Raw genomic sequence first — 23,825 nt, 5'->3', positions numbered from 1 at the left:
GCTCTCTCTAACACTGGTGGTGGTTGTCTGTGTTGTGCTGCCTCTGTCTATCGTAGAGCAAGGAGGCTGGCATCCGCACTCTGGTCGCACTCGACGACCAGGGAGGTGAGTGAATTCCGCTTGTTAGAAATTAAGTAACGGCCGAAAACGAGGGTAGGAGGTGAAGGAAACGAGGGAACCACTCGTTACTTGTCGTACAATCACGCACGTCTTACAATATATTTTATAACACACCGTCCGTCATTCACTAGCGTTACTCGCGAGTGTCCTTCTCACACGCATATAACACGCATACACGAACGTATAACATTACGAGGTCGGGAAAATTGCGGGAAGGAACACGCGCCGTTTCTATGTAATTTTTCGCATCCTTTTTACGCGAGACGCACAAGTGGTATATTTGAATTCATTAAGCGGGCGACTAATCTAGCATTTGATCAAAAAATTAATTTTATTTCCATCGTAGAGGTAAAAAAAATCTAAGCTAGATTTAAAAAAAGGTATGTGTAAAGCTAAATTTTACTTGATTTATGTAGGCTGTACATAAGTTTTTTCTTTGAAATTACTTTCCCGCATTTTCTTCGTATGCTCTTATCGTCGAAGCTAGTCAACGACAGTTAACTAGTATTCGGGCACCCCATTGATTTCATCCTGAACGCTGTTTATGTTTGCTACCTGCGAGAGAAAAGTCCGGAAATGCGCCAGATCTTTTAAACACGCCTACGCAATTATTTTCGTGATATTAATTAGGCACACGCATGACGACGGTATAACGATATTATTAAACACTGACTCTTCCGGCCGTGTACACGACGAGGAGTCTCAATTACAAAGAAAGATCTTAGCGCAGAACACTTTCCATAAATTTTATACTCGATATTGAATTTTCTAAGCGAGCGATATAATTTCTCTATAAAGCGACCGAAAGGGTTTAATCGCAGTAATCTCGAGAGCTCAACGCTCGAAACGCTCGCAGGCTGTTAATCAGACGGAAATTGTTCCATTAATATGCTCAGTCCTGCCGGGGCCCAAGGTATTACAGATGTAGGCCCGCCACCTCTGAACAACCACCCCCCCCCCGTTAATTATGATCGATGTGCATGCGCCGGTTATTCAGCGGCGTCCCAATTCGGTAAACGTTTGCATGACATTCGCACCTCGTAGACGCGCGGTACGCGAAGTTCATCGCAGAACGTACGTCCGTGTACGCTTTACCGTCTAGGTACAATCGAAAAAAATTCCTCCGTTATCGGATTTACACGCGAGAACGGAGTTCAGTTTTGGACTTCGGTCTCCGAAATATCGATTAGTCCACGCTCGGTTTAACGCGCACCTGAAATTACCTCACTTTGACGTAGTTTAACGATTTAACGCCGCGCTTCTCTAACGGCGGATCGAAGACGGACGGTTCCGCTTTAGCTTTGCCTCTCCCTAATTACCTTTACGCCCCTCTCCAAGAGGGTTTAGACGAAGACGATTCGCGGAGACCGCCTCCCCCCCCCCCCTTGCGTCACAATAGGAACATCAACAGCGAAGATCGTTTCGCGCTCGATTAGGGAAACTCGATTAGGGAAGTCGACAACCAACTGCCACTGCACAATCGCAAGTTGTATATACCATTACCGCCGGATCTACTACGATTACTATACTGATTACACCACCATCGCCATTACTGACACCACTGATATACTGCTGATATTACTAACGTTACTACTTGTACCATTACACTACGTCTAGATTGCGCCTCTTGGGTCGTCGAGGAAAGCCCTTTCATTGAATCCATCAAAGTTTCCCGAATATTCTCAAAGTACGGTGTTTTTTTTTTTTTTTTTTTTTAAACCCATTTGCAGAAAGAAAATCAAGCCAGGTGCTTTTTCCACGCGTGCAGTATCTTCTGTCATCTCCGACCAAAACCGAGAAGAGTCTCGTGTGCTCGACTTGGTTGAATTCTATCGGTTTTCCTTGACGACTCGACACGCGCAGCTCGTACAACGAATGACGTGGACTATTCAGGCCCGTTTCTATCCCTGTACGTTACCACATGTGTCTATCACCGCGACATTACGAAATCTGACGTTGTAATAAAGGAAATTCTCACAACATATATTGCCGGCTACATATATATATATACATGAAAAATGAGCTGCTGCTGCTGCTGCTGCTGCTACCGCTACTGCTGCTGTTGCTGCTATCGCCGCTGCTACTTGCCAGCATTGACGCGAAACGACTCGTACACGATCCAACAATCTGCGCGGATTGCTGGAAACGGATATCGTCATTACATAAATGAACATTGCATCAATACTTTATCGATATTTTTCTTGTTAACGTATTAATATCTCGACGGTCTTTATTTTTTAATACGCATCTTTATCTTAACACCGATTTTTAGATTCCCTGGTGTTGATCTTCTCCCTTCGATTGGGTACCTTGCTGTAGTTTTATTATACCGCGTAGACTGTTGGACCGCTTGTAGGAATCTCGCTTAACGAGATCGAACTGTTCAATTAACAGCTGTTGTTCGAATGATATATTCGGATCGTTTCGTTTTCGTTTTTCCGCCTTTTTTTCTGTGTAAACCAATTACACACTCACACATTCACCCTTTTCATCTCGCGGCCTTTTTTGTCTCTTTCTCTCTCTCTCTTTCTCTTTCTCTTTCTGTTCCTCTCTGTATAGAGGATCTCAGAACTACTCTCTGCCATCTAGATGACACGCTAGATGCATTCGCGTGCAGCAACGTTACAATAGTGGCATCTGATCATGTGTGGGAACGGATCTTTACATACCTTCTAAAACCCTCTCGCGGCCTTTCACACCCTTTTTCGCGGATGTGGTAATAATTTAAAAGCGTGCCAAGCCCGCGCGCGCACACTCTCACCGGTCGAACTGCTGTTTTCGCGCCTGCTTTCGTACACGGGACGTATCGGAATAATTGGGACGGTCCCAACACGAATTAGGCATCGCGACAGTTTTCGATAATCACAAGCGCATTATTGCATTTTCATTCGGGTGCGGGACTCAATGGAATTTCCAGCAAGTAATAATTCTGTATTATAATTTACACATAAACGACTTACCCTATAGCGCGACAAGGCAAATTACGCCGAGATAATATTGTTACGCGAAACCATAACCATCATCATAATTCTCGACCGGCAATAGCTGTCATCGGTTAAACGATCGATTTACCATAAAGTGATTTCTGGCCGCCGTAAAGCGAATTATGAGCGAATATTGATTTCGGCATCACTTTCGTCATCCGCCTCGTTAATCATTGAAAGTGTCGCGATGTCGCGCTCGTGTCGTAATTAGCCCGATCGATCCACACTCTCCACAAGATACACGCTGTAATTCTCTGGACTGTGTACTTTATCTCTTTTATCGTATACACTGTATACTTGTAGCCTTACTTTACTCGCGAAGCTTATAGCTGTGTCGCTTTCAGTCCTATGTATACGTGCAAAATATACATATATATATATTTCATATATGACTACATACATATCTCTTTACGTATGTACATATTAACATGTATTTGTCTATCTAGTGTACATATCAAGAAAGTATATATAAACCCCGTAACTCTCGTAAAATGCTTATGACAGTAGATATATCTTTCTGTCTCTCTGTCGTAACTTGTTTTATTTCTTTCTTTTGATCTGATAGCCCTCCCCCCTCTCTCTCTATCTCTTCTCCTTCTGTCTGTCTGCCTTTCGTTTCTCTGTATCTCTCCCCGTATTTTTCTTTTCTTATTCTTTTTGCAATCTGTGCGTCGAACGTGCAACTGTACTCTCTGTCGGCCGTCGTCTTACCAAAGTAGATATTGTTCCCGCTTTGACTTCGAGTCACTGGCCGAATGTAATGTGCGCGGTGTATATACGTGTTAGTCGAAGGGGCTATATATATGTGTATTATTATATAAATATTACGCTTGTGTGTGATAATCGGTCGTTCAAGCTCGAAAGTAGATTAACGAGAAAGCGAAACGTTGCAAGGAAACTCCGCTCGGCGCAATCGCGCCAGTCGCGTTAATCGCCGATTAACACGGCGAAAATAATTAGCAGTGATCATCGGCATCACCGTCATCATTATCATCGTCATCATCATCATCATCATCATCATTGTCGTTGTTTACATTATATCGCCATTATCGACCAGGTAGCGCATATTCGTCTAAAAACGCATTAAACTCTCAAGAGACGCAGCGGCGACGGTCGCTTGAGATATGCCTTATTATCATATTATAAATTATTAAACTAACATGAAAAAAAAAATCTTTAAATTGCCAGCAGCCAATCGCTTTCCCGCTTTTAAGCTCCCGCTTTTGCAAGTTACCCCCGAAAGATCATCCTCCGGGAGGATTAATTTACCTCGGGGAAATAAGCAAAGGAGCAGTTCGATTTACTCTAATAATTTTCACTCCTATATTTTTCTTATCCACGGGAGAAGGCTTTTTCGGAGGCGGTGTTTCTAGCTCGCCGATAATCAATATTTCTCTCTGTCTCCCTGTATCTCTATCTCTCTATCAACGTCGCCGACGCATCTCGCCCATTTATGTTCCATTAGATCGTCTCGTCATCAGTCGTCATTACTCTTAATATCGTCGACGTCGTGTCCGTCATCGTTGTGTTATCTCTCTGTTCCCTCTGTAACTTCTAACGTAAGCGGTGAACGCAGAAACCGGTTGCAGTCGTGGCTGTTTGATCGCGATTGTAACGCGAGGTAGAATTTAATTCGAATTGTTAATTGAGAAATCTAATTCTTAAATCGAGCGCTTTTCGAAAAGAATTCGAATTATTTGATGAACAACTAATTACAGTTTCTTACCAAGTTCTGTCATTAACAATTATAGAAATAATTTTGTTAGAAGCGAAAAAAATTACTACATGACTGCAACCGGCCTATGAAGAAATGGGTGAACGATTATGGTTGTATACGTCGTTGCGATTAGGATCATGTACGTATAATATCTCAGAGACATTGACATCACGAGCTACTTGTGGATCTTCATTTTGGTTATCATCGTTCTTATTAACCCCTTCTTATTTTTAACATTATTTATTATTATGATTATTATTACTTATTATTTTTTTATTTGTTTGATTTGGACATATTATGAATAAATATATATTATTATCTATTTTTTTTTACGCGCGGCACGTTCTGTCAAGGAGCGCGATTTTCCAGATATCTACTTTTTTTTATGCATGAAAAACGTAATCTGCAATAAAATTGCGACAGACAATTGGTCTTATAATTGTATTATTATTATTATTATTATTATTATTATTATTATTATTATTATTATTATTTTACAATTTACGATGGCGCTTTTATTTTCGCGCAAAAATCGTCGCTTTCGGGGGACGTGCCCGTGCGATTTTGTTGCTTTCTTGTCTGTGACTTTGTTCCGCAGTTAATTCTCGCACCCATCCACTGAGAAAAACGATTCTTTCGTTTCCGTTAATGTGTGGCACCTTCGAACCTGTCGTAGACCGAGGAGATCGGAGCGAACACTCTGACGATGTTAGACCACCAAGGCGGTAAGCAGTTTCCCAGTAAAACACCAATAAGTCACTGTCTTTCTCTTTTTCTCTCTGTTTCTCTATTTCGCTGTATTTCTGCGAAGAACGATGCGAGCGATGCGATAATTCGACGAGTAATACAGAACGTCGATATCAAGGGGGAAAAAAAGAAGAGAAAAATAACGTGTATAACGAGCGAGGAAACGGGAGATATGAAAGCCGACGGGAAAAGCGAAAAGGCGCGAAGCGAAGGGCGCCCTTCATTACCTGTCAATTTGCGTTCCCATTCGGGAAGGGCGTGTTTCCGATGCGCGATTGCCGGAAATCCCGATAGAGTGTCGCGCGAAATAAAGAATCGACTGCGTACCTGTTACGTAAAGAGAAACGGGATATTTTGCTTTAATCGCAATAATTAGTATGACATATTTGTTCTTTTTCATTTCTGATCTCTTGCAACATCGTACAGTCGAGTTTCACGAGTCAACGTGATTGGTGCGCCCGAGTCAGGCGACACGCGAATCACAACCGTACGAGTCGATTCTCTCCTTCGCCGAGAGGGTGATCCGTGACAATGAGACCAATTCGCTGTCATCGGGCCGAGGCAGCGACGAGCGACGGCGAGAGGCCCGATTCGGTTCTCTCCTCGCGTCGCCAGATGTCGAAGGATCTCTACGACGTCATCCCGACGTCATCGATGTCGAGCCACTTCAGCGACGTTGTCTGGTCGCTCCTTAGGTTCCCCCATTTTAGGTCTATCTAGGTCACCCGACGAAACTCCACTCGCTACTACCCTCCGAAGTCTTGTTCCCTGATCTCCGTTACCGTAATCTCCAGTATACCGTATCTCTTCAGCGGCATGACGCTCTATCGATGTCTACTGCTGCGGGGCACTCGTCGTGTCCGGGTATCCCGCTATCCTCTCACCCCCTTTTTTTCTCTCTTTCGTACTTCTGCCTCTCTTTTATCTCTGACTTTCTCGCCTTCGCCACTTTCCTCTCTGGCTTTGCTCTGTGCTCTGGGTGTCCATTTACTTCTCCGAGGTGCGTTCATCAATCGGCGGAATCGTTCGCACTCAGAAATCTGATATTCTCCGCCCGCAAGTTGTCGGGGAGCGTTGTATCGAAGACGTTGGAGAAACTTATTCTTTGCGTAACATTCGATTTTGAAGTATAAATAAGTAGAATAAGCGGTTGTATCGATTGTTTGCTAGAAGCTGCTTGAGATTGCATCGTACGTGTTTGCTCATCAATTAAAGAAAAAGTGATTTTTTTTTTTAAAGATATCCCTCGAATTTTGTCTTCGTTTACATCGTAGAGTCTTACGAGCAATAGTTTGTTACGCTTGTGCAAACACGCGGACGTCACAGTGAGTGCGAAAGATTATCGGCATCCGCGAGATCACTCTTTCGCGGAGGACTAAGCAGGTTTATCCCATTTCTCCATCTCTTTCATTTCCCCCGCTCTCGAGTGTTTAAAGTATCGCTCTCTTTCATGCGCGCTCTATTCATTGAATTTCCCCCATTCATCCGAGATTCATCTGAGATTCGCGGGAGGACTAATTAGCGCGCAATCAACGCTACTTTTTTAAAAAACTAATTACAACCAGGACCTTCACTCGGACACTCGTCATCCGGGAGTGCGAAGATGTACGCGTCGCCACGTCGTCCTTTCTAGATTTTAGCAAATTAATTGCCGCTAATTATACTCAGCGTGAAACGTGATCCCGCCGCCGCGTCTTCGTTCATCCAACCCTCCTGAAATTAATTGGGAAAGAAAATGATAGGGGTGAACTCTCCTTTCGCACGCGTTTCCCTCTCATTATTCCCGCCTCCCTCTTTCATGCTTATCATGGAATCCCATTTTTGCCACGTGCCGGCGTTCGCGCCGGCAAGCGCCCTCGTCCGTCCACCCTCCTCTCTAATGTACGTATAAATAGATTTTAATTAGCTAACTGAGAACCGAAATTCGTCGTCCGCGCCCTCTCGCCGCTCCGACACATTCTCATCTCTGTCTCTTTCCCCGTCATTGTCTCTCCGCGCCTCACGTTCTACTCTCTTCCTCGCGTTTCACATTAACGAACCCAGCCGGGGGGAGGGGAAGGGGGTGGGCTGGAATCTTCATTTTTTTTCGGGAGCAGGGGGAGGGAGGGGGGGTGCTGAGGATCACCGCGGAGCGAAGGCGAGGGAGCGTCCCGACGGCGACTTAACTTTTTCCTCCGATGTTTTAACACGCCGCCTGATTGCCTGTCGGTTGCCTGTTTAGAGCCACGAGGTCGGGATGAAATCCCTCGTAATGCTGGACGAGCAAGGCGGTAAGCCACTTCACTCTAGCCTCTAACACGAAAACAGAATAGAGAGTTTTGCGCGCGAGAGGAAAGAGAAAGTGTAATCCGAAAGGATGGCTGTACATATTATACATGCTGAAAGAAGGCCCAGGGGTGCGCGCCGTGCCACCCTGGTAGCGACAATTGGCTAAAATAAAAGTACATCAACATTTCACAGCGTACGTGGTGTGCGCACCGCGGCGGATAAGAATAGTACTCGCGATTTTGTCGCTATAAATATTTTCCGGAGAAGGCACGTCGTCCGTTGCCTAACGATATAACACCGAGATTTGTCCCTTCGGGGGGTTTTTTTTTTGCTCTCGATTTTTACCCTCGAAACGCCTCCCCGCTTTTACGCTTGAAAAAGAAGCGTTTAATTTCACGAGACATTAAAATGTTTTTATTCCCCCGTTTTTCAAAATCTTAAAAATATTTTTAAATCTAAACATCCCGTTTGGAGCTAAAATATTTTGGGTATTTGAGAAAACGGAGACGAAAACGACACTTTGATATTGTAAAACTAAATTGAAACTTTAATATCGTAAAATTAAACGCTTCTTCCTCTCGAGTGTACGCCTACGACCGGGGACGTTTGTAGCGCGGAAGCTGAAAGGAAACTCTTCTTATCTGTCGCGCGATTAAAATACGCGGCGATATCTCGCGAGCGCCGCTGCTAATAGAGACGGAAGTATATCATTTTCCTGCACACACGCGCGCGTGCATCTTTCCGCCGGCTCACGGCATCTCGCTCTGAAATATTGCCGCGTATTTCCGACACTTTCTGATACACACAACGCCCCGGGAAAGGGGCCCGGGTGACGGGACTCCGCTTCCGAGGCAGTCTGAGGTCGATTTCCCGTACGTTCTGAAAATTTCACGCTTCCCCGCTCGCGATCCGTCGAATAGAAGCGACGTCTCTCGTCGTACGTTTATCACTTTTATCGCGCCTATCTCATTCTCTAACATCTCGATTCCTATACCGACACCATTAACCGCCTGAGCGGAAGCGCTTCCGGATCATCATTCCTTTCCCCCCTCGCGAAATTGTCCGCGAGGATTGGACGTCGACCGGGGGAAAATCGAACACGAGTCTGCCGACGATAGAACCGGGGCCCCGTTACTCGCGTGCCCCCTCTTTCCCGCCGGGGTTATCAGTAACACGCGCGTGCATCATCGAGACACTGCTGTCAATCATCAGGGGTGTAGCCGGGTTACACTTGGGCCAGAGAAAAGGAAGCTATTCCAGTACAATTCTCTCATGTGAAATAAATGTTAGAGGAAATCTCGAAGGCCCCTTGTTTCACTTGTCGGTTATTGTTTTATCGCTACGCTCCTGTTTTTTTTTTTGTTTTTTTTTATCAACAACGATATGATACTGTATATACTCTATATCCAATAGTATAGTGTTACATAGTACCTAGCAACGCACTCAGACCATCGTTATACCGTTCGCATTGTACATTTCGCCCTCACCGCTTAAACGCGGTGCTCTCTCTCTTTCTCTCTGTTTTTCATTTCCCTTTTGTTTCTTCTCGGCTGACTCTCTTGACTCTGCTCGCGCGCTTCTTTGGTTCTCTTCCGCCCCCTCATTCTCTTCGGCTTTTCTCGGGCTTCGCCATTGCTGTCTTGTGCGTATACTACTTTCTCTTCCACACTATACGTACTAATACTGTCGTTACGATACTACTTTCCGCTGTACCCTTCTCCGTGTCTTTTCCTCGCCTCCTTCTTCCGGTCTCCTCAAGTCGTTCTTGACTCTCGCGTTCCTCCCATCCGCATCTCCGAGATCTTGGCCCCGAGCTTCCTCGAGGTGTGTCGCACGATTTTCGGATACGTCGACGCGTTTGATATTGACAATGTACTTGGATCACGTTATTTTACAGTTTTAATGCTTAAAGTGAGTTTACCTGGATTATGAGAGGCAAACTGAGATAACGATTATAGAAAGTGAAGTTGAAAAAAAGACTAGAAAAACGTTTTGAATCTTAAAATATTAAACTCTACGTATTAATTTTCAAACATAAATGAGATAGAGAATATCCCCAGATTGAATCTATAGCAACGTAAAACTTTTATGAGATATCTAAAAAAAACTTATGACTTTTACATTCACAAATAGATCATTGCTTGTTAATCAGTTCTTTAAACTTACGCTTATAAAGCAATGTATTTTATATTGGATTTATTTTATAAATCAGATGGCTGATTTATAAAAGATAAAAAGATAAAAAATAACTGAAGTCACTTACAGTTGAAATAATTTATTGTCACGAACGTATAGAATCAACCGCGGCATAGATTAGTACCAATGCCGGTTGATTGTATACGTAAAGAGTCGTGGATTTTCTCGAAACGAAAATCGTGCGACGCAAAATGCGGACCTTTACAAGAAACAGAAGAAAGACAGAACAGGCGGACAACAGACGTGCTCGAGACGTTTCACGACAGCATCCACGTGGCATCCCTCAGTCGACACGACACGCGTTATCGTGTTTACACACATTACACCCTTACGACGCATCTACGCGATTTCCCTTTCGTCCAAAGGCCGGGTATAATAACACGGTAAGAGTACAAGCGAACACTCGCGAATCCGGCTACCGCTTTTCAGCTGAACGTGTATCCCGTTTATTAAATTGAACACCCGCTATACTCGCGTTACAAGGATATCGCTTACACGTACTGTTAACCGAGAATGAGTATACTCCTACGCGCGTCTATAAAGCTGTCTTTTAGGCAAACTCGTATGTCCACTGTATACCTGTAGTTAAGCCGTGGGCACCACAGGGTGTCTTGAAACTCCCCTCTCGTCAAAATTGGCTGTTTTAATTACTTAAACGCAACTAGTAATTTCCCGCAAATCCCTAAATCTCTAAACTTTTTTGCCCCGAAGCGAAATTCTATGTAGATTAGTGATCCAAAAATAACTTTAAGGTAAAGATGATCAAAATGTGATGATTGTTGAAATAAAAGTTTCGCCTGTTATTGAAACCTTTTCGCGTTGGCCGTAGTGTAAATTGCTTCCCTGTGATATCGAGGCATTTCATTCGGAAATTCATCCGCAACGCCTGCGAGTCGGTATTCGAAATTGGATGATCTAGATTTCGCACAAATACCGCAGACCCCGCGCCTCATCGGCGCGCAATTAGGCGAGAGCTTTCGAGGCACCCTGTACACTTAGTTGAAACTTCCACCGCCCATCAAGTGAGGAAGCAACTCACCGCACATATTCTCTAAGCACATGACAGAGCAACTCACCCGATGCAGGAACGTCGAGCAAGGAAACTCTTCGCTTAACTGCAATTCGCGCTTTCGTTGCACTTCCACTTTGTGCAGAGTCCGGGGGCTCTATCGAGCGGATGTTTTCCCACGCTCACGGACAACCTTTATCCCGATGTTGATGGCGCTCGGGAAAAAGCTGCGCTTTTCGCACCGAGAAAAAAGATTGGTGTCCTGTACAATGGCACAAGAAGAAACATTTTCCTCAAATTCCCGCGGCAGTCTACGTCGTCCTCTTTTGATTTTATGGCGATAAGAAGCTCCCGCTTTTTCGCATCTTACGAAATGCACGCTGAGAGAAAAGATTACTCGATTTGGACTAAAGTGTTATTACTATTTATATAACATTTATATTTTAGATGAAATCAAAGTAATGTTTACCTCAAACAAGTAAATGAATTATTAAATAAATTATTTTGAATTGAAGTATTAATAACATATTTATTTGAATTAAGTAATCCTTTCCATCAGTGTACCATTAGCGTATTCAATAAAATACTGATTCTGTGTTTTTATATTATAATTAAATAAAATTTCACGAGCGCCTTGTAAAGGTAAAATAAAGTAGCTACGTGAGTACATTTTGATTTGTCCGTTTTTATAATCGTTCACTTATACATTGATAAATTATTATCTCAGCTTTGAAACGAATGACTCACCATTCGTCTCTATCATTCATCGAAGATATATAGATTCTATTGCACAATGTGTATCATCGACCTCCGCTCGATTGAACTCCCGTGTTTAGAATACAAAATCGAACGCAATCGCTTGAATGGATAAGGAAAGGGGCATCTGCATTCTCGCGAGTAAGCTCGAAAATAATCAAACTTGGAAATGCTTATTAAATTTTTACGCGCGGAACGTAAATTCACAGAGACACGAAATTCTTACGTCTCATTGAATTTTACGATTCGGGACGTTGCGGAAACGGAATTGAGGGACGTGACGAACGGAAATTCGGAAGATTGAAAAAAAAGGGACGCCCCTTTCCTTCGAACGAGGATTCTAGTGAACCGTCGCTTATCTCCCGAGGAGATTAAATTAGACAGCGAAAGAGGATTGGGCAAGGTACCCGCGCTTCCGGTGGCCGCTTCATCACATTAGGTTGTTTATGTTCGTGATAAAGATTCTCATAAGTTTTCAGTTGCTTGAAGCTACGTACTTGTCGAGCTTTAACTCTTCGCGGTGGCCTTTCTTTCGTAATCATGTTTACATTAAATTTACATTAAATACACTGAGAAAAAGATGTTGTTAAATTTGACTAAATTTTCCAACTGAATTAAACTGATTTTGTCAATTTCAATCATATTTATATATTTCAATTAATTATATAAATACTTGAATTGAAGTATGTACATTTAAGTTAAATTCTTGAACTGACAAAATTTTAATTTAGTTGGAAAATTTTGTCAAATCAACAATATTTTTTTCTCAGTGTATATTTGTATATTTATTTTAATAGAAAAAAGGAAATTAAATATCCAAATAATGGAACTAAGTCTAAAACAAACGAATATATAATCTAATAAAGAAACTATTAATTATGAAATTGATAAAAATTGATAAAAAAATTGAACAGATATACGTAAAATGAGCTTAACATGTTTACGAGCCTGTGCCGCGAGGAGCTGAAACTTCCTGCTTTCTTATTTCACAAAAGATCTTATTATATCACGTAGAACACTTCGGCAATAGAAGGTGTCGCAGACACACTCTTCTTCAAGTTGAATTTAGTTTAGCTCGCTTTTGTAGAGCGTTTGCAATGGCTTCTAATTAGAGGTAACGATCTCTCTCGCGTGGTTGCCCTTTCCCCTTCGAGTCTCCGTGAACAAGAATTACCTAACTCTAACGTTATATTCCTGTGAAACAAAACAGAACAACTGGACCGAATCGAGGAGGGCATGGACCAGATTAACGCCGACATGAGAGAGGCCGAGAAGAATCTCACCGGAATGGAGAAGTGCTGTGGCCTTTGCGTTCTTCCCTGTAACAAGTATGACATAGCTGTTTTATCTTACTTCTCCCTTTTTTTTACTTTCTCTTAGAAAAATCGAAGAAACTCTCTGCACATTTTACTTATTAAATTCACTCTTAATACACTTTCGTTCGACCTAATCGTGACGTTGTTGTGCGTACAGAGGTGCCAGCTTCAAGGAGGACGAAGGTACGTGGAAGGGCAACGACGACGGCAAAGTCGTGAACAACCAACCGCAGCGGGTGATGGACGACCGCAACGGTCTCGGGCCGCAGGGCGGCTACATCGCCAAGATCACGAACGACGCGCGTGAGACGGAGATGGAGGAGAACATGGGCCAGGTCAACACGATGATCGGCAATCTGAGGAACATGGCGATTGACATGGGCAGCGAGCTCGAGAATCAGAACCGGCAGATCGACAGGATCAACCGCAAGGTGAGTGGTAGGCGAGTAATGGCGAGCAATGAATGCGCAGCACCTCCAGGCGTCCAAGCGCTGCACCGCGCGACCTGGCATGGCTCTAAAGAAACTAGCCGGACGGCAATCCGTAGTACGTCCGTCGTACTCGTCGACATACGCATTGCGAGGTACACCTTGGTCGAAAGAACGAGGCGTCCTGGACAGATTATTGTACTCGGAGCAAAAGTAGAGCGCTTAAAAACTTACAACTTCTGCGTTTGTTATTGCATCTTTGCTTTAAATTCTTTAGCTTGATTTGAAAGTTAGCAAATTCCTTGATGTAAGAAATTCTCAAGGGATTTGTAAAGGGATGGGAAGAATGAAGAATTATTGTGCCTTTAATTTGTCAATGATGACCGGCTTGATAAATGATGATATCACTTTTTATATTCAAAGCGCTGTATACAAATTTCACTAAGGTTCGAGGGCTATCGTTGAGACTGGTCGACAAACCTAAAATATCCAGCGATAACCTTCGTAAAGACGTAATTCAGTATGTCGATGAGATTATTGAAATCCAATACGCACTTGTGAATAGTGCTATCAACAATTTTTCCATAACAAAATTAATTCTCAATTCAATAACTAATTTTTAATTGTCCAAATTGGTAACGTGTACTTGCGATGTATGTGTACAAAATGTAAATTTAATTAGTCGCAATTAATGCTGAACGGTCTGAAAGATGATGCGATGCGATTTCAACTGTTCGCACGTGTGTGTTGGATTAACTGTAGGATGAGCTGACACGTGTCTCGATATAGGTATGCGCGAATTTCTATGTCACAATGCACAGGCTCAGAGCGATGCACATCACGTTCGTCGTCGCTTTCGCTTTCTTATGTATCCTTCCTTCCTTCCTTCCTTTATCCTTCCTATTCTTATACGTCATGTTATACCAATCCGGGCGGGTGCCCCGACGACGTCTAACCAATTTCAAGATCGACTCCAGAAGAAGTCTGCGGGATTCCAATAAATTTCGTTGCAACGCGAGACTGCATGCCTACGCACGTGCATCGCACGATTTTAGCCACGATTCCCGCTCGCCCACGTCTTAAGTACCTCGTCCTTTTTCTACGGCTCCTCGCTGAAATTCTCCGGGCACAATTCTCGCGCTACTCGTCAATCGTCCTCTCCCAGCACAGCCTGCCTTCTGTGTTCTTGTGTGCGCGCCAAATTGTCTGCACCACCCACGCGTCTAGTCACGCTTCGGATTTATCTCTTCCTTCTCTTTTTATTTCTTTTTCACGAAAATCTTACCGAGGAACTATGGTATTTTTTATGAGTTTTCAATAAAAAAAATCTATTAAATTAAAGAAGGAAGGCGAGAGACTTTTTTTTACTTGGAGACGGAGAAGTGAAAGATCTTTATTTTATTTTATCTGCGCAGGCGGATCGATGTAACATTGCTAATCGAATCTCTCCGTTTAATTATTGAGTCTGGTATCATTCAAAACAAAATAATATTTACATTACAAAGTGGACGAAGTTCGTTGTGAATAATCAGGCAAAATATAGATTTGTCATCTTGCTGTTCTAACGTGATGATTTTTTGGTCTTTTTTTTTTTAAACAAGAATAGTTGAAAACTCGTATGTCTCCAATGTTATCTTTCAATTTTTATCATAGTTCCTTGTAGTAGATCCTAGACAAGAAAAAAAGAAGACAGAATTGTCTGGCTATATGAAACGGCTTCTCGAACGATCAATACGTACTCATACCTCGCGGTAATGATATTTCAATCAATAATTATCTGTCACCTATTGCAACGCGCTGCTATTGAACTTGCGATCTATCTTGTCGTATGACTCGTATTTACCGCGCATGATACTTGCAGCGTTTATATTAATCCGAATTAATAATCAATAATTAATACTTGGATATTAACATTTCTGCAACCTTTGATATTTATTCCGATTAAATTTACCATCGAGCTATTTTCTTCTTTTCGCCCTCGTCTACTTACTCGCACTTTTTATTAACAGTTCTTTGCTATCTTGTCTTTCCCTCGACAGTCACGATTTTCTTTTCTTCGATAACGTTACCGTTGTATCGACGACGAATATTGATCGTTTGAGGATTCGCGACCCTTTAAAGGCCATGCGTATTTAAAAGGTGTTTTTTACAAATGTAATTCCAAAGGGAAAAAATACAATTTTTTTTTAAGCTCATATCCGTAATCCGGGCGATTTTACATTTTAATCGGATAACTTTCAAAAATCCATACCGTATGTCCGAGAAGAGATTATGGTCTTTAATGGGATGTCACAGAGTGATGTACAATCTCGAATAGTCCGCGATTAATCGGTCGAAGATTTATTGGGAGGCAAATCCGACGGGAGGAGGAAACGAGCGGGAGATAACAATCGGGAGATATTAACTTTTCACGATTGCCATCGGTATTCAATTGATTCTTTTCAAATATAACGCCTCCACACCAGCAACAATGTGTACGATATATACATATATACGTAATGGTATTAGTTATCGATCGTATTCGCTATATAATGGCCAGCTGATTTTTCGCGCAAGCGACTAACGTATAAGTGACAAGCTTGCTACGTAACCGAGAGGGTTGCAAACACCCTGTACCGCAGGACTCGAGTCGAGACGAGAGATTGTGCACCACTCGCCTGTGAACTTAGCCGCACACACCCCACACATACATACACACACACGCACACGCCTCTGTGACCAAAACCCAAACTGATAATCCGCAGGGCGAGTCAAATGAAACGAGGATAGCCGTGGCGAATCAACGTGCGCACGCCCTGCTCAAGTAAAAAAAAAAAAAAACGTCTTCTCTCTGTATCCGCCTCCTCCGAGCCCCAAGTTGCATATTACAGAGACGCCGTCTCGAGCAAAAAAAAAAAAAAGAAAGAAAAGACAAGAAAAGAAGTGGAGATTATACGCGCGTACTTATGTGTATTATAACCATGTAGGGAGGCCTGACACGCGATCTCGGGGCTGGGATTGTTCGAGGGGGCGCGAGTTAGATGTTAAAGTGCATATCAGTTATAAATATCCACGCGCTTCGGTGTCGGCTGTCGAATCGAATTACTTGAATGTTGAATTTGTCAAATATGATTTGACGCACGGTGACGTTGTTGGCGCGCGATTTGCCGAGAGAGAGAGAAAGAGTTGTGCCACCGTACAACCGAATATTTAATATTTAATTATCGGAATGAGCAGGGGGAGAGAGGTCCGCGATAATATTGCGATTGATCAGCCGACGAAGCGTCGAAATATCGGGATTGTTCGAATGTTCCCAGCTCTGCGAACGAGTTCCCTCTCCCTCCCCCCTGTCCCGTTTTCCTCTTTGCTGTTTTCTCGTCGTCGCCCGGGCACCAAATCCGATTCGCTAGCAACCTGTGCAGCAACGGAAAAAACCACCACCGCCCATCACTACCACTACCACCAAATAACTACCACTTCTACTACTTTTATCACCACTACCAAGCTTTCCGACGATGTACATTGAACGACGGCCGCTCGATAGCCGCGGTACACGAAAGAGCTTCTTGGGTCGGAATTGGCTGATCTGGTATTTGCACAGCCGGATCGTGGGAGAAATATAATTTTTACCGCGGTGAACTCTTTGCGAGAAATCTTTGTCTTTCGAAGACGAGTCAAAGCGACGAGTGTTGCTTTTTTTTTACGGTGAGAGATTGACTCCAGATTCGTCGAAAGGATGAGAGGAGTCGGTCGCTAGAATTGCAGAATGCACCTCGAGGGTGTCTCGAGTTTTCACGCTGACCAGCGTGACATTGAGAAACGATCGGTGCTTCTGTCCCTGTGTCCGTTAATCACAGATACTACTGGATCTGGAGCCGGCGGAAGAAAATCCGTGTCCTCTCTTCCAGTAATTGCAACAATTAACATAGCAATTCAGATCTTTTTTGGCACATAAGCACAATTTCAATTCTTATTAAATAGAGGATTTAATTAAGCAATTAATTGATAATATAGCAGAAATGTTGAAAAGTAACCTGAATTTTTTAAATTTTTTGGAAGCTTCTGAAATAGTAAAAAAATTCGAGTTAGACAAAGACCCAGATTTGCCAGCACGAAAGAAAACATTTTGTGTTTATGTTAAAAATGATCCTTGTTAATAAAATAATGTAATTATGTGCTTTAAATATCAATATTTAATTTCTGTGAAATTGTGAAATGAAAATAATACAATTTATTTACTGTGATATGAAAATAATACAATTTATAGATAAATAATCAAATAAAAATAATGCAGTCTTAAAATGTTAATTTTTCCTAGATAAATAAAATTACATTACATACATTTTATTTATTAATTTTAGAACTTAAGTTTTAAAAGTACATTACTTTTAATGCAATTTGTTTACTTACCCCTAAATTATATTAGTTTAACAGTTAGAAATGTTAAATATTAATTTAACACAAATTAAGTAATATAATCATATTATGTCAAATTAAAACTTGTTAAAATTTCAACATTAAAATCTAAACAAGGATCGTTTTTAACACAACACACGTGACTGATCAGTCGATGAATTAAAAGACCGGCCTGATTCGCAAATTGTATCTGGATATTTTATGCATTATATTTCGGCAAGAAGTTACCGCGGCTATCACGAGCGGCAAGAGCATCGCACTGGGACATGTCATCGCTCTCCGTACACACAAATTGTTACGAGGTCCGTCACACGAGCTGTCACCACTGTCGTTATGATTGTATCACGAACAGGTCGACGACGGCGACGGAATGTCACTCGTTGATCCCTTTGAACCCCCCCTCGTGTCGAGACCGCACCGTTCTCGACCGCTTTCACCCCGATGCTCCCCGGGGTCAATCGGGTTAACACGCTTGACACCGTCGTCGTCGTCGCGGTGAAGCAGCATGCGAATCTCAACCTTCCCGGTGATTCGCGCAAAACCGCGATTAGGCTACACTATTGACTATTAGCCGCGGGGACCTGGGAAATGAGCTTCGGGATTCTCGGAGAATTTTCCACGTGAAATCTCCCGAAACCGCGCACGAAGGAGTAAGGTAATCTCGGAAACTTGCTGTTTACTCAAGACGAGAGAAAAGAAAATGTCGGGATATGATGGATTATTCACCCGAGGTATCTCTATCGTTGGCAAGATGGAAGAACACGAGATAGAATGAATTCGCGGAATTCGTAGTCGAAGTAGAACAATCTATCCGTTGGCAGACGGGTTTTGCTGTCGCGGCGAAACCGTCGCCGCTCCGATGGAAACCGGAAACCGGAATCAATTTGTCTTACAGCGAGTCTTTTTCCTAAACGCTTCTACGTCCGTTTGTCTAGCGCCGACGAGATTCATCCCCCGCGTCAGCGGGGAAAAACATTCCGCGCGGGACGTCAAATTGATATCCCAGCGATCGATATCGCGAGTCTTCCGAGAATCCCTTAGCTCTCGCGAGGTCCTCGGGAATGAAAGAGAGAGAGAAAACCACACACCTGGGGTTCCAATCCCCCGTCCATCGAAGTCTCGATCCGCAGCCGTCTCGATCGTCGGCCGTCCGCAGCTCGCGCATACGACATTGCGTTCTTGTTTTTTTTCTTGTTCTCTGACACGCAGGGCGAATCGAACGAGACGAGGATACAGGTGGCCAACGAGCGAGCCCATCAGCTACTCAAGTAAGCGGCCACACACTCTTTGTCGACCATCCGCACCCCGTCGGCCGCTACGAGAGCGTCACTACCATCACCCTCCACCACCACCACCACCACCACCAACAACTACTGTTACTACAACAACACAACAGCAACAACAACATCGACACCAACAACAATCAGCACAATTACACTCGACAGTCCATTCGATCGTTTGCTCGCGATCTTTATCGCATTTCGTCTGTTAGAACGTTATCCTTTCGTTCGCGTTCACCGAGTCGACTCTCGGGTATCTTCGGTATTGTCGGAACATAGTAATACTTAATGAAAATACCTAACCCTAAACTTGAGACCGAATGGACCTTTGTAAAGTACCGGATTTCAGAATTTTTGTAACGTCTCTTTCCGTTCCGAGGTACAGAGGTGTCTAAAGGAGACTCGCGATCTCTCGACCTGAAAGAGAAATAAACGTTGAATCTGTTGTACTTGGTAAGTATCTGCTGCATATTCCTTATGCGCGCAACGTAATCTTAAATCTTTAACTTCCCTAGTCCTTTAAGCAAGTTTAGGGTTAACATACGCGTCGGAGCAGATTCGCGCGTTGCAGATTCGGAGATTGAGTTTGATTTTCGGCTGGAGACGGGAGAGCCCGTGATAAGCCCGGTTTCCTCATTTAGCGTCGAGGACGTGTCCGATCTAATTGTCCATCGAACTTCAAACTTAGTTAGTCGCCCGCTCGGCGACCGTAAATTAGATTTAATCTCCGAGACGTGCTTTCTGCCTCCACAATGGCAATAATCCGCCGACGAGGAGCTTCGAGGATTTCGAAGCGAGCTGTTTCGAAGCGTCAATGCGGTTGTTAATCGATCGTCAAAGCTGGATTAAAAACGGATCTCTAACTTAAGATTAACGGAACACACACACACATACACAAACACACACACACCACACAGTCTCCTTATACCGAAATCACAACGAAGAAGCCGACGGAATTTTTCTCTAGCGTGGCAGAAGCGTCGAATTATCGCGTATAGTTTAAAGACGGAGCTAAAATCCAATCTCCGGTTCAGGAACGAGCAGCCTCTCGTTCTCTTTGCCGGCAGAGTTAGCATGTTGAGCGATGTTGAAACTTAAATAAAAAGATAATATATATATTATATATACCTATACCTCTCGTTAGTCACACACATGTACACGTACACACCGGAGAAATTAAATGCACGAACAAATTGCAGCGATTAATTCGATTTCTCACGGTTTGACCCGGCTCTAGAGAGTCGGGCGGGACTGAAATTTTTGGAAACGCGAGGAAACAAAAAAAAAAAAATAACGGAGCGAGAGAGAAAAGAGGAAGCGACAAGATAATAGTACAAAAATTACTATACTTATCTCCCGTTAGGAAAGGCAAAAAGATTTCGATTTATATAAGCTTTATTTATTTGTCTCATCGTGTATTGCCGCTCTCCGCGATTACAACTTGCGCTTGAGGATCACACTCGAACGTCATGTCAGCGACTAATGTCTACAAGCGAAAGAAGCAAAACACATTTAAATCTCCCTCTCCCTCGTGGCTCCCCCCAGGCGGGGGAGTCCCGTTGTTCCCCCTCCGCCTCCCCTCCCCCTTGACCGAACACGCGCATTTCCGAGGAGGTCGGTGTCGAAAATAATTTCGCGAGCGTTTCGCGAAAGGAAAGGTAGAGATTTACGGCGACACTTGCGGAGGAGGAAGACAGTGGAATTTGCGAGCGCGAAGGACGAGGGAGGTGGAGGACGAAGAGAGGTGGACAAAGAAGAGGAAGGACAAAGAAGCTGAAGGAGAAGAAGGAGGAGCAGAAGAGGACTTTACATGGCGAGATAACCGAAGCAACGAAAAGAGTCGCGTTCAAGTCACACGACTATCAGGAGTCAACTGAAGCTGTAGATAGAGCGAAGTCTTCTTTCGTCATTTAAAAACCAAAAAAAAAAAAAACTCGATTCGCACTCGACAACGTAGAACGTAGGTGTTACTCCCCCTTGTCCCATTTTCCCCCCTGTCCAGCCCAGCTCACCCCGTCCCCCAATTCTCCCCCTTTGCGCCAATCGCGCCGAGATCACAGTAAGGTTTAACTCCAAAGAAAGATTGTACATTACTGTATTTACACGAGGGCGACGTACCTACCTTATTAAATCGTACGATGAAGAAGAGGCGGTAGAAAAGCCTTGACTGGCGGCTCGAGAGCTCGATATCCGTCTCGGTGACGTCCTGGATGGCCGTGTCGTGATCCCGGGGTGAACTTTCGCGAACCTCGACTAACGTTAACGAGGTAACGGGAGGTTCATGCACTAGTGAGTTTCTTATCGGCAACAATTTTTAAGAGACGTACGCTTGGACACCGTAGTACTCGTCGATAGTTTTGTAAGCTACTATTTTGTTAAACTATTAGTATCCAATTCGCCATAAATTACGAGATCTTGGAGATCGAAGTCCCTTCATCTATCGCGATCTTTTATCCCTTCTAACGCGCTGCACTTTTCAGACGCCGGAAGAACCGGTTCGATTCACAGCTCGAGATATAACGGTGAAGTTAATGACAATTGGCGACACTCCGATCATGAGGAGAAAGGGAGAAAATTTTACAGGTGTAGTAGCCAGACGGGTGTCGGACTCGAGCAGCGCGGCCAGTAAAGATCGAGAGCACAAAATAACTGCGTAGCCTTTTCGATTTCGCTTGTCCTTTGCTTTCTCTCGGAGAGGGAAGAAAGAAAAATGCCCTTCGGACGCTTCACCGGACGAACGTGCTACAAGAGAGTGAAAGGGTTCGTACGAATTTCAAAAGTGAGCGAGAGAGAGAGAGAGAGAGAGAGAGAGAGAAATAAAGAACGAAAATTAAAAATGTGTGTGAGAGTGAGAGAGAGAGAGAGAGATTGTGCTACGACACGAGATCATTAGGCCTATAGTGATCACTTAGGTCAAGAGAGATTTTAAATAATTATAAATAGATGTGGGTGCGTGATGAGCGTACACGATAGCTGTCCCACTTCTGCCTCTGGGTTCTTCAACGACGGATTCCCTGGTCTCGAGAGACGATTTTTTTTCTCGACGACCGACGGTGTTCGGAGTCGCCGATATTGTAAGTCAGAAAATTATCGATCAGTTCCTCGAAGTTCTTTGACACCTCTCGTCGAGGAGAAGAGATCCTACTTTGAAATCCAAAGTCGGGAAATCGGTGACAAGAACGTGGAAACAGAAGCAGGATTGCCGATGTGCGTACATCACTTATTTGCATATATAAATATATATATATATATAAATATATACATATATTTATGCATATGTATACATAGCCGTGTAGAGAGCGAACGTGGTGAGCCCTTTCTTAGTTCCAGATAGAAGAGAGTCGAGAGTTGCGAAAGAAGGCTACTTCAAACGAGCGAACGAGAGAGAAAGAGAGAGAGAGAGAGAGAGAGAGAGAGCGGAGAGTATCTTTATTACATATTATACATATATTATATATATATAAATAAACGAGTAAAAAAATAGTTATATAAATATACATACGTATAAATACATAAATATAATACGAGATCGAGCAATATTGTACTTGTTAAATTCGTCGTTACTGTTTATCACCGCCTATTGCGAAACTACGTACTTATTTTTCGAATATTATCCACCACTTAACCCTCCCTCCTCTCCCCTATTATTCCCCTCTCTAGCCCGACGATTAAGTCATATCGAATCTGCAGGTCTATGTGGTAACATTTCAAACACCTACTCACACAAAACGTACACACAAATAATGTATAGATACAGGCAAATTAGGTAGATAAATCAGAGTAGGGGTACGATTTAAAAAATAACTAACGGAGTGAGGAGGCTTAGACCAGAAAAAGTGCGTATGTGCGTATGCGAGAATGAGAGTGAGAAAGAGAGCGAGCGAAAGAGTGATCTTGCGCTAACGAGAATAACGACGCGAGGGATTGAAGAGCGCGTGACGAGCGTAGGGAATCCGGAAAATTTAAGATAAAAATCACGTCCTTTGTAAACGCACAGAGTGCGCCGGAGCTGTCGGATGCGATTACCTCAGAAATCCGCGATCGGGATGAAGGGCCGAAGGCGGTTCGCTTTCGAACGCAGTTTCTAATTGTTTCAAATTGTTTAGCCTCGATGAAAATCTCGACGAATTTGAACTGAAAAGATAAGGGTTTGTTTTGCACCAGAGACGAGAACTAGAATTAATCATCTTGGATTAAGTCGCTCCAAGATCAAGTTCCAAATAACTCGTCGTTCAATTGGTCGTTTTTCGCTCCGAAATGCTCTCGTCCGCCTCGAGCGTCACGTCAGGTGAAAGATTGACGAGACGATAATAATGCGGCGTCTCTCGCATTAGAGAGCGAGACCTTTTCACGGCCGTAGAAACGTCCGGCAGATCCGGAGGCACTCTGTACGACGAACATGGAAAAAACAATTCCATATCTCCTAAACGACAATTACGTACCTTGACATAGCTAATCGCATCAAGAGTTAACGTTAACGGAGATCGAAAGAGCTCCAGCGGAACTGCCGGCAATGTGATATGCGGCCTCAATCTGCGACTAGAGGCGTAAAACTTTCGGGAATCGATGCTGTGGCACGAGATCGAGTCCAACTTTTTACATCCGATCG

The 23,825-nt window shown here is 43.3% G+C and overlaps 1 protein-coding gene across 4 annotated transcripts; it reads left to right on the top strand.

The window, feature by feature from the left end:
* Nucleotides 1-21,149, top strand: LOC105839918 (synaptosomal-associated protein 25). 4 transcript variants are annotated; one of them, XM_036292369.1, is made up of 4 exons: nucleotides 1-105; nucleotides 13,008-13,125; nucleotides 13,271-13,544; nucleotides 19,146-21,149. In XM_036292369.1, exons 2-4 carry the CDS (start codon nucleotides 13,034-13,036, stop codon nucleotides 19,206-19,208), a joined length of 429 nt encoding a protein of 142 aa, XP_036148262.1. In that variant the 5' UTR covers nucleotides 1-105; nucleotides 13,008-13,033; the 3' UTR covers nucleotides 19,209-21,149. The 4 variants fall into 4 exon arrangements, with proteins under 4 accessions (XP_036148262.1, XP_036148256.1, XP_036148247.1 ...); XM_036292363.1 differs by lacking the exon at nucleotides 1-105 and adding an exon at nucleotides 5,415-5,546; XM_036292354.1 differs by lacking the exons at nucleotides 1-105; nucleotides 19,146-21,149 and adding exons at nucleotides 7,713-7,838; nucleotides 16,286-16,954.
* The last annotated feature ends 2,676 nt before the right edge of the window (nucleotides 21,150-23,825 follow it).

The sequence above is a fragment of the Monomorium pharaonis genome, chromosome 1 (assembly GCF_013373865.1).
Source record: "Monomorium pharaonis isolate MP-MQ-018 chromosome 1, ASM1337386v2, whole genome shotgun sequence".
Taxonomy (NCBI): domain Eukaryota; kingdom Metazoa; phylum Arthropoda; class Insecta; order Hymenoptera; family Formicidae; genus Monomorium; species Monomorium pharaonis.
The sequence above is the reverse complement of the archived record's forward strand: the minus strand, read 5'-3'. Positions and strand labels throughout refer to the sequence as shown.

Excerpts from the sequence above, each read along its gene's own strand:
- LOC105839918 (XM_036292348.1), top strand. The coding sequence starts at position 7,805 with ATGAAATCCCTCGTAATGCTGGACGAGCAAGGCG. Across the intron at positions 13,126-13,270 it reads TGCGTTCTTCCCTGTAACAA|AGGTGCCAGCTTCAAGGAGG; the intron begins GTATGACATAGC and ends TTGTGCGTACAG. Across the intron at positions 13,545-19,145 it reads TCGACAGGATCAACCGCAAG|GGCGAATCGAACGAGACGAG; the intron begins GTGAGTGGTAGG and ends TCTGACACGCAG.